Raw genomic sequence first — 11014 nt, 5'->3', positions numbered from 1 at the left:
AAAAATACAAGAGGAGAACAAAATAAAAAAAGGAGAAAGAGGCAATATGACTAGGTAAGGAAACACAGATCCACAAACTTTATCATCAATGCACTCTGTCCTGAACAATATCCTGGCTTGCTCTGGTTCTCTCTTCTTCTTCGATGGCTGTATGTGCCCTCTCTCTGCGCGCTCGCCTGTCGATGATCCTTCTTCCTACAGCAACCGGACCCATTTCCAAATCAAAAGCTTCCTCTGGGTCACGGCTACCATCTGCTGCTGAATACCCACCAGGCGTAGCGGGAGTTTCTCTCAGTCGAAAAATGCTCGTGCGCCTGCTGCGATTAGGACTTTGTGGCTGTTCTGTCGCTCTGGGTGAAGAGACGTTGCCAGCGGTTGGCGAAGGCAAGCGTGGCCCAGCGGTGTTAGGGGGCAAACCATCTTCCATCAAACTTGGATGGCGTCTGAGGATGAAATCCATCGCTGAGGGTCGCTCATCAATTTCTGTATCTTCTTCGAGTTTGTGCCCTGTCCTTTTCTCAAAATCCTTCCTGCGTTCTTCCCGTCTTCCTTCTCTTTCCACGTCTCGCTTCATCTTGTCTATTTTACTCTCCATTGTACGTATAAACATCTCATGAGGAGATCGCCCTTGGTGACGGAATGCGAGCCAAATCTCGTAGATTCCAGTGTGGACGACCACCGCCGTGGAGAGATACTTGTAAACCGACCATGCAATTCCTCTCAGTGTCTTACTGAAAGCAATGACAATAGTGGATATGATGATTGCGAATGATACCGGGACTAATTGTTCCAAGGGGAATGTTGTTAGTGCCTGATCAAATCCACACAAAAGTCTGTGAAACGTGGCGGGGGATCACCGTACACATGAGTTTGAACTGCTGGTTCAGAGTCATTGGGCCTTGGCCAGTGAACTCAATGTTATTCATTCCGAATATGCTTGAGATGAAGGAAAGAGGTACCTGGAGTAGGAGTGAGAAGGTGATCTGTCAAATTGATTTTACGAGTTAAACTCACAAAGACAATGGTCACCACAGTAAACAGCATGATCGCCCGCCCTTGGCTGGTGGATTCATCGGCTTGTCTTGCTGATTCCCATGCCTGTACCAGACTGGCTTGTTGCTGCTTCTGGAAAATTAGGTCGTCCATCTATGAAGAGTTAGTCGGATACGGCCAGGACAAATCATGCATCAGAGGTAACTGACAGCTTCTGCTGTACTTTGTGCCCACTTCCTTAATCTCTGCAACTCGTTTTGCTGGTTGCCTAGCTTGTAGAGAAGATCCTTAGACTGCTCTCTAAACCTTCGCAGTTTCTCCTCTTCTGGGGATAAATTGTGCTCTGCATATTGGCAAAATCGACGAATTATATCTTTTTGCTGGTCGTGTATGTCAATCATTACATCCAGATCATCCATTGCTTCGCGAAGTTCTTGTTGTAGTTTCTGAGTAACAAATGTTAGAGATCTCAAGTCCAAAGGGAAAAACCGAAAAAAAAAAAAAAAAAAAAAAAAAAAGCAGCGATTACCTCTTCATCGGTGTTGTCTAGCAGAGGAAGATGTAACACTGATAGGTCGACAAACGTAGATCGATCACGGTAGATCAGACTGGCTCTAGACAGCCAATGCCTGAGATGACCGAGCATCACGGCGTGTTGCTTGCGCTTTATGCCAAAACTACCTTAGGGAAATGTTCGGTATGCCGCGGTTTTTGGGTTTGGATGTACTTACAACTCGGCCGATAACCTCCGAAAATGTATCCAGGACTTGGAATTGGCTCTACCCACACGAAGACAGTCAGTAACTAGGTGTTTTGTAACAAAAGGGGGCAACAATAAAGGAAGATACTTGCATCGAGGTTTGTTCTATCAAGCAGCACACTGCAACACTCCGATAGAATGATGAGCCCTACTTCGTAAATGGATTGAACCTGGTCGTCAATCTCCGTCGTCACCAAGGGTCTCAGCCGGGCACGAATGGACTCGTGAATGCCATTGATGGTCTGCTTGGCGTTCCTTTGCCAGCTTTGTGGGAAAGACGTGATGATGGTTTGCTCGTCAAGGATCCACATCCATATCTGGTCAACCATTATCAGCCGTTGCACCTGCATGATATTTTGCCTGCATTCCTCGCATCCATAATGGTCATCGTAGGCGTGATGCTCGGTCAAGGGCCTTGCTGTCGATAGACGTTGTAGCCGCAGCTGCTTGGCTTTATCGATTTCGATGATGATTCGCTGGCCCAATCCCATAAAGTCATGTGGTAATGATACGAACCTGTGAAAAAGCTCTGTCAGATTACTTATTTCGTACGCTTGGTTTTGTCTTGAAGTACGGTTACCAACTTGTAAAAAGGCTCAGCATCACAGCTGGTCTCCTGACAGACTGTTTGGTCCTGATCACGCGATACTGTTGACTTGAATCCTCTATTGATACATTGACGTAGGGTTCGGCGGGGATGAAGCGGTGCTTCGTGGAACAGATATTGTTCAACCATTTGTCGGTCTTTCATCATCGACATTGCCTCAAAAAGTCGAGCCGCGTCGATGAGGTATTGGCCAAGCTCACTGCTAACTTGTAGGCGCCCTGTCTCGTCGATTCCCACGTTCGCGTTTACTCCCCGGGGCAGAAGCAGCTCAACGGTCGATGTCAGGCTTTTCATATTTGTAATCCGACGCGCCCGAGCGAGAAAATGTTTTTGATCCTTCCTATCAGTGGGTTTGGGGTCATTTTTGCCTTCTTTTTTCTGAGTTCCAGGCCTTGCAAGTTCACTTCGACTCTCGACACGACGTAATCTTTGCAGTTCCTTTTTGGCTCGGTCCTTTTGGCGTTGCCGGTCCGACTTGCCATCAATCATCCTTGATATCGTTTGTCGTGCACGATTAGTCTCCCAGTGAAGATAAGGCATCTGTCTCTGTTAGTCGCATGATATGGTTAGCGAACAGGGCGCAAACGTACAAACAGGGCAATGTTCTTTGAGCTCTGCTCAATCTTGCCCGTGTCAGACGATACCATTTCACACAAGGGGCGCATGTGTCTCGCATGAACAATACCACTTCGAGTCCCTTGCTGTTGTCCATGCCAGTATTGAGGCCGCAGAAGCAGCTGTGTTGATGATTGAATGCCTGGGCTCTGGACTTTGCTTCTCACATCCGGGTTTGAATCCGCATAGTAGTTTGCGATGATTTTCTATCGCGCCGGGTTAGCGATTGATTACTGTTTGACAGCGGTACAGTTTCTGGAGGCCGCGAAAAGCATTACCTCAACCCACTGTGCATTGTCTGTTAGCGAACTTTCTATATGCGGCTGTCCGATAACATTGAACGTACCGCCATATTGTTTGAAGGGACATGGAGATATCGGATCCTGCGGGGCTTCGCAAAGCCTTCGTTTCTGTCCCGCCGTAAAACATTCCAGTCGCCCTTCGGGTCGCATTGCTCCTTCTTCAGGTCTCTCCCATTGTTCAGTAACCGACTGATGGAGATGCGCTGGTCTGGGAACGTGCCCTTGACCCCAACGTCGGTGAGTTCGTTGTTGGCTGGTTTCAAGAACTGTCTACCGGTGGAAGATGAGTCGGCACCGGATGATGCTTGGATACTCGCCTCTTGAACATTAAACTCAATAAGATGGGCGTGGACGTCTCGCTCGATGCTGTACTCGAGGTCACTGAGATCTGGGTTTTGTCCCTTGTTGATTCCATGCTGCCTGATAAAGAGTCGCACCTCTTGGCGTCCGGTTTGGATCCTGTCGGAGAGAGTGAATTCTCTAGCGTTTACCGGATCAACTGGCCTGTGTCCCCCTTGAGCTCCTTTCCTCCAATTCCGAACCCTTGGAATGCCGTTTTTGAACTCCTGGGAGCTCATCCACTTATCACGGCTTCTGTCCACGTTGAAGATGAGGCTTGGTTGTCCGCCTGAAGAACGAAGTTTCATGATAGCACTGCGCATCACATTCGTTCGTTTGTACCGGGCCTCGATCGCTATTGCCACGCTGAGCATCCTTTTTGTCATTGTTTCATTGAGCCTTGCGTTAATGTCGTCCGTCGAAAGAGGTCTGGGAGCATTATCCATTGCCATTCTGAGCTTCTTACGCTCAATTTCACGTTCATTAACCCAGACATGATTCGATTCCTGGAAGAAATCGGGCCGCTGGCAGATCTCAATGCAACCGAAATAATGCTGTACCGGGTCCTTGACGGCTTGTTCGTGTGGCTCGGCTGAGATGCAGGTGGTTGGCTCGTTGTATGTGTCGAAAAGCTGCGGGCCCCTCTGAGGTTTCCATATGGCTGAAAGGTCGGTAGGATGCCTTGACAGTTCAGGTTTAGTGAAGAGAAGAGTCGGCTTCATTTTCCGGACGTGAGATCGGCAGCAATAGCCTTAGTGGATCAGGTCGGCGTATGGTAAGTCATCGGCTGTTAGAAGAAGAAATAACTTTCAGAAGCCGATGTAAATAGCTTGGAGATGGAGAGGGAGGTGAAGGAGGATACCATATGCAACTTTGCTTCGATCTCTATCGTAGCCTCCCTCGACGGACTGACGGGCTGAATGATGCGGAATTTTATTGATACCATCTTGACCTCTTAGGTAGCGGATCGACGGCAGTCATATCCGATAGTGGTCACGTCAAACCTATTTGAGAACTGAACATGCAGGCAGCTGTACAGATAAGCATATATGCAGTCAGACTGGCATACAGGCGGCTGAAATGCAGCTCGGTGGTTCGGGAAGGTGACGCACTGCACTGTATTGCACTGCGACCATAGGGGACGCTGGAAATGGGGTGACGAATACAAGGCCGCATCGAGCATGATGAAGATAGAAAGGAAACAAGAGAGAGGACGATGCAGTGGCATTGGGGGAAGTCAACCAAGCGGGCTTCCCCAACACATCTCTTCCTACAGGTATGATCGCTCCTTCCGGACAGCTACCCACACTACTTACCCAATCCGAGATTGAGTTTACGGGCGCAACTACCTGACAGGAAAGCTTTCAAATCTCCTGATGTTGCACAAGGCTGCCGTCCCCCAACCGAGATCCCCGTCTTGGAAGTTGCCCCGCTTCTGCCATCCTCCATTTCTCAAGAACGGCAGAAAGGGAGATTGGGCGTTAAGTGACTTCCAACAAGATCATCAATGAGAACCGGTATTAGAATTTGGGTTGGATAATGGAGGAAGGTTTGCAATCTTTTTCTCACTGCCAATCAAGAAAAGACCCAAAATTGTGCTTGTTCACACAATGTCTCCGTCATCCACTCTTCTACCGCCCATCAGCGGCGGTTCTGGTGTTCTAACACCTCCTGATATCGGTGTGTTACCACCGGCCATCGTGTACACTTGTGTTGAACTGTTGGATGCCGTTGATGAGGGCCTCACATTATTCTGTTCGCTGCGCTCGTTGGTGGCGAGCCAGCTCCGATTTGGCGTTGCTGATGTCGCGCGGGCGTTGTCAGGAGCTGGCGGGTCCCAGTTGTTCTGCTTATGGAGTAGTTCAGCCCTCCAAGCCGCTCTCTTTCGCTTGGCTTTCCGCACCTCTTCCTTCATCTGCCGGACTTTGAGTTCGGTCTTACGCATGAAGGACTGCGACTCGTCCTCGTCCTGGAATGCTATCCAGAGCCTGTACAGCTGAGAGTAGACTACAACGACCGTGAAGATGTATTTTGTGAAAGATATAACCGTTGCTCGAAGCAAGGGACTGAACGCAACCACGATCGTCGCGATGATGATACCGATGGATATGGAGACTGTGTTTTGGTATTCCAATCAGACCAAGTCCATGAACCGGATACAAACAGTGATAGTTGTCAACACCACTTACACATGAGCTTGAACTGCTCTCCTAAGTGCATGGGACCGCTATCAGTGAATTCCCAGTTGTTCATGCCAAAGATACTCGACATGAATGACAACGGCAGCTAGATACTCGACATGTTAACCATTCGTTTTCTCCTAGCCGCGGATGCTAGATCAACTTACAAACACAATAGTAACAATTGTGAACATCATAACAGCATGTCCCTGGGTGACGGCCTCCTCGGTTTGCCTAACTGACGTCCAGGCTTGCACTTCACTTGATTGTTGATGTTTTAGTGCAACAAGATCATTGACCTGTAAAAGCACATATCAGCATGGCTCACCCACTGCTATGGCAAAGAGTGCGCGTAAACTCACATTTTCAGCTGTACTCATGGCACTTGCTCTTAGTCCCTCGAGGTCGTCGATCCGATCGTTCACTTCTGAGAGTAGCTCCTGGTATTGAAACAGGAACCATTCAAGTTGCTCTTTTCTTTTGATGTCTTCGTCATCGAGTCCGATTTGATCGTCGCTCCACCTACTGTTGCCACCCCTCACACTTGCGTTACTTGACACTCTACACTCGGGGTCCAAAATATGCTCCACATGTCTGCTGAATCGCTTCACGATGTCTCTTTGCTTCATGTGAATTTGCAGCATCATGTCTAGCTCTTCTATGATGTCCTTGACCTCTATTTGGAGGTTCTTTCACAACAGTGAGCACACGGAACAAAAGAGACGAATGATTGGGGCGAGTAGCTTGCTTACACTTTCAGTATTCATGTCAAGTAAGGATGCCTCCAGCTTGGCCAGCCTTACTGACCCAGTTCGATACATATAGAAGGCCTCTTTCATCCAATACCAGACATGCTGGGATGCAATTTTTTGTAGCTGTGTCTAGATTCGAGCAGTCAGCGCAGGGTATGGTAACACAAACAAGCCAGGTAATACGTACAATTCGCCCAATAGCTTCAGAAAAAATGTTCATTACTTGTGGTTGGCCCTCCTGCAAAGAGTTTCTGTCAGCTTCCCTCTGTAGGTGTCGCTTCAGGATAGTGTAATGTAGCTCACATCACCTGACGTCTGAACGAACAACGCGTTGGAGCATTCGTCCAGAACGATGAGCGCTAGATCAAAGACCGATCTGACTTGGCGTCTGCGGAAAGACTGCAGACGGACCCGTATCGATCGGTGTACTCCCGACAGATCGTGCATGTTGCTTCCATATCGCTCCGGGAACGAGGTGATAATTGTGTGCTCGTCGAGAACCCACATCCATAGCTGATCAACCATGACGAGCTGTGGAACTTTCTTATTGTCGCTCTTGCACTGGTCGCAGCCTTGCTCATCGTTTGTCGCAGTATGATGGGTCCACCTCATAAGCGGCGAAACATCATCCTTGGCAGCATGAGATCGAACTGTACCTTCATCTGCCTGTTCATCCGCCAGCTCTTCACTTATTGCTTGATTCAAGCTTTGTTGGGAATAGTTGTGGCGTTCAGTTCTAGAAGAGTGCCGTGGCTGCTCTATCACCAGGAACCTGTGCATACAATCAGAAACTTTCGTATCTCGGTAGACGACCTGATCTCTATCTAAAGCCTTAGTATTTCTTTGTGTCCAGTAGTGAGACTGATCCAATGTACGACGCGGGTGGAGTGGAGGGTCGTGAAAAAGAAACTTCTCCAGCATTCTCTGGTCCCTGAACGTTGACATCGCCTCATAAAGACGAGCAGCATCCACAAGATACTGACCAAGCGCGCTCATAACTCTCAGGCGACCATAATCATCGACATAAGGCCTCTCACTGCGTCGAACTTGCCGGCGACGGCGAGGCCTGAAGAATTGGTGAAGTGCCAGGTCAGCGGTTTGAAGTAGCTTATTTTGGTTCTCGGGATCTCCACCACCCTCTTCACGATGTTTCATGTTCCTTCTCTGAATGTCAAACTTTGAGAGATTGGTGAGCTTCGCTCTCTCTTCCTGTCGAGTCTTCTTCTTGTCTTGCTTTTCTTTCCTTTGTTTTTGTCGGAACTTGTCGGATTCAATATCGATCAGCCTGGAAATAGTCTCCCTCCTACGGTCCGTTTCCCAATGGAGATATGGCATCTACAATTTAGAAGACTGTCAGCGCCATCTTTGTTGAAGAATGTGTGAATCATCAGTGTCATTGACATACAAAGAGAACAATGTTCTTTGGATGCTTCTCGATCTCGGTGGTCTCGGTTGACACTACCTCGCAGAGAGATCGCATGTGTCTTGCGTGCACTACACCGCTTCGAGTCCCTTGTTGCTGACCTCGCCAATATTGAGGGCTCAAGAGCATATGCGTTGGGGTCTGCACTTTCTGATGCCTGAGTTTGCGATTGAGATCTAGAGTTTTGGTTTCGTAGTAGTTGGCAATCGCTTTCTGTGATCGTATGATCAGTGAGCCTGAAAATATGTTTTGGGCAGTTGTCAAGAGCTTACCTCCACCCACTAAAGTACAACGAGTTATGTCAGTCAGTAGCCAGCAACGAAGATAAAGAATAGTAAAAAGGTTACATACTGCCATATTATTTGATGGGATGTGGAAGTATCGGATCCTTTTTGGCGGCCCTGAACCACTCTCACTCGTGCATCGGTTTCTTGACAGGATATTCCAATCGCCTCCCGGATCATGGGTGCTCAATTCAGGGTTATCGGTGGTTTTCGGTTCACAAGTAACTCCATTATCGAGGAGGAAGCTCATGGATATGCGCTGGTCTGGGAAAGTGCCCTTGAAGCGCCCATCAGTCAACGGTTCGTCAATCGGCGTCAGGAAAGATTCGGGATCTTGACTCGGCCTGTCTGTGTCGTGTTCGGTGCTGAACTGAATAAGGTAGGCATTGACATCTCGCTCAAGGTGATATTCGGTACAGTCCTTCTCGTTGTCTTCTGCCATTATGTTGCTGGAATTCTGATTGGATTGACCGCCGTTCTCTGATTGTGTGTTTTTCTTTGTGCGTTGCTTTTTCGCAAGTTCTTTGACTTCCTCTCGTCCAGGCTCGTCAGATCCGTTGTTGTCATCATCTTCACTTCCATCCTTCATCTCTGTTCTCCATTGACGCACCCATTTAATCCCTTCTTTGAAGCGATCTGACCTCTTCCACTCGTCACGACTGTCCCCTAGCTGTTTTACAACACTATCCATATCCTCGACCTTTGGCTGCTGGTCTGAGAAGAGCCTGGATTGGCTGGCTGGAGTCTTGCTGAGCACGGTTCGCAAGATCTGTATCCGCTTGTATTGAGCCTCGATAGCAATAGCCACACTCCCCATTCTTTTTTCAAGCCACTCATTGGCTCTTGCCTCGGAGACAGACTCGATCGTGAGGGGTTCGCCATTAGGAACAGCATGACCCGCTGTTTTGAGCTTCTCTTGGGCGGTCTTCAAGTGGTTCTCCCATTTGTCGTTGCCGTGGGTAACAGGGAATTTTTCCATGGTCTTTGTGAGTTCCGCGTAGAATTTGCCATATTGAACCTTTCGTTCGTGCTCCCAATGCGGGTGACTGCACTTCAGGAATTCGGCTCGATCGCGTATCTGGATGCATCCAAAGTAGTGTTGGACAGCATCTTCGACGGTGGTGTCATGAGGTTCTGTGGAAAGACAACTGGTAGGTTCATCTTCCGGATCGTGGTGCGTGAGGTTTCGAGGACTACAGGCATCCACAAAGGCTCGAGCAATTTGTCGCATGATGAGGGGATGGTGAGTTCATCGGTAGAGGTAGGTTGGATTTCTGCAAAGATGCTCCACAATAGTACGACAGTAGCAAAGAAAACAACAATGACAGGTAAAGACCTGACTGAGTACGGCTAGGTGCCTGAAGGGGGAAGAAGTTGGGTAGTCCAAATGGCTTTCTCGCTGAAGCGTCGAGGAAATAGATATGTCCCGACAGGTATGTACTTCTGCCTTACTTACAATGGCTAGATGTGATAGTAAGGTGCTCGACATGATCGTGATCAATTTGCCCCCGGTGATATTGAAAGTTCGCTGAAGAGAAGGCGACGAATAATAAGACGAGAAAATACCAGGTAGTAATGCATGGGACCGGAAAGGCAACCTTCAAGCTGGAGCGAGGCCATATTCGAAAAGCTGAAGAGCGGGGTTGCAGAAGTACTGTGTGCTGACAACTTGAAGCCCAGTCGATGTTGCACGACATCAAGCCCCCTAATATTCCATGGGCTGGCCCGGAGGCAACCCCATCATGACCCTCGATATTCCCTTGAGATACCACGGAAAGAGGAGGAAGGAGATTTGTCGATCAGTGCAGGAGAGGACTTGAGACTCTGCGCAACAGAAGAAAAAGACCCTTACGCATCAGGGTGTGAAACACTGTGATCCCTGCGGTTACACCCAACTGAAGGTGTGATGGTTTCCCGTCCTGACATGAACTGTGAAATGAGATGGATGTGGTACGGGGCGGGTAGGGTGAAATGGTGCGAGGGCAAAAGAGGTCGAGATAGGTCGCGGTCGACCGAGCACGGCCAGGCATTGGGTGATCATTGGAAGCCGGTGAGAGAGGGAAAGTGAGGGGACGAAGGGTTGACTGGCGAGACGGGATGGAATGACGGATATGCGTGGTGTTGAGACACCATAAGGTCGTCCAAAAAAACACAGCCGCCCAACAGAAACTAGCAATTTGCGAGCTGGGGTCGACGTGGGACAGCTGGATGTTGGCTGACAGCGGAGGCGGTGTTGCGGATGTTACCTGGTAAGCGGCGCAAGCTGGTGACGTCCTCTAGTAACTGAAGTATCTTGTGCTTGTGCTGAGGGGGGAGGCTCAAAAAGGGAAACATGTCCGAGGCACAGAAGGATCCAATTGCAATTTCCAGATGGTGAGTGAAGCCGTGAACACCGGTGGTGGTGATGGTGTCGATGAGGCTCGGAGCCTGATCGCTTCGTGAAAGATGCAACGACCGGAAGTTGGGATGGAAGGAACAAGCCGGAACATCCATTCACTGTAATGTCAAACATTCCCACACTCAATCGCCTGTGCAGTCTTGGCAAGAGGTGTGTGTGCGTGCACACACACACACACCGCACTTCTATATTGTACAACTTCGTTAAAATTCATCATTTCACAATAATTTCTATATTAATTTGAAGCTATTTCAACGTACAAAGTAATTACAACACTAGTAATCAATTAAATCCATTGCAATAATACCTCCTAAAATAATCTTTAATTTAAAACCCGCCGGCGTAAAGTAATCTTATACTT

General features: G+C 48.5%; 2 protein-coding genes across 2 annotated transcripts; both read right to left on the bottom strand.

Annotated features, from left to right (window-relative positions):
- Positions 1-815: 815 nt before the first annotated feature.
- Positions 816-4562, bottom strand: NCU08697 (hypothetical protein; the record flags this gene model as incomplete). The annotated part of the gene is made up of 10 exons (XM_958465.3): positions 816-959; positions 1015-1146; positions 1203-1439; positions 1725-1772; positions 1906-2269; positions 2338-2900; positions 2951-3181; positions 3254-3262; positions 3322-4277; positions 4424-4562. 10 exons carry the CDS (start codon positions 4560-4562, stop codon positions 816-818), a joined length of 2823 nt encoding a protein of 940 aa, XP_963558.3.
- Positions 4563-5200: 638 nt separating this feature from the next.
- Positions 5201-10705, bottom strand: NCU08696 (hypothetical protein). The gene is made up of 10 exons (XM_958464.3): positions 8323-10705; positions 8244-8252; positions 7954-8184; positions 6852-7883; positions 6736-6786; positions 6549-6677; positions 6159-6485; positions 5964-6095; positions 5806-5902; positions 5201-5731 (listed from the first exon to the last, which is right to left on the bottom strand). The coding sequence occupies exons 1-10, from the start codon at positions 9484-9486 to the stop codon at positions 5220-5222; spliced, it is 3684 nt and encodes a 1227-aa protein (XP_963557.3). The 5' UTR covers positions 9487-10705; the 3' UTR covers positions 5201-5219.
- Positions 10706-11014: the final 309 nt, after the last annotated feature.

The sequence above is a fragment of the Neurospora crassa genome, linkage group II (genome assembly GCF_000182925.2).
Source record: "Neurospora crassa OR74A linkage group II, whole genome shotgun sequence".
NCBI classification, from domain to species: Eukaryota; Fungi; Ascomycota; class Sordariomycetes; order Sordariales; family Sordariaceae; genus Neurospora; species Neurospora crassa.
This window is presented reverse-complemented; position numbering and strand designations above follow the sequence as displayed.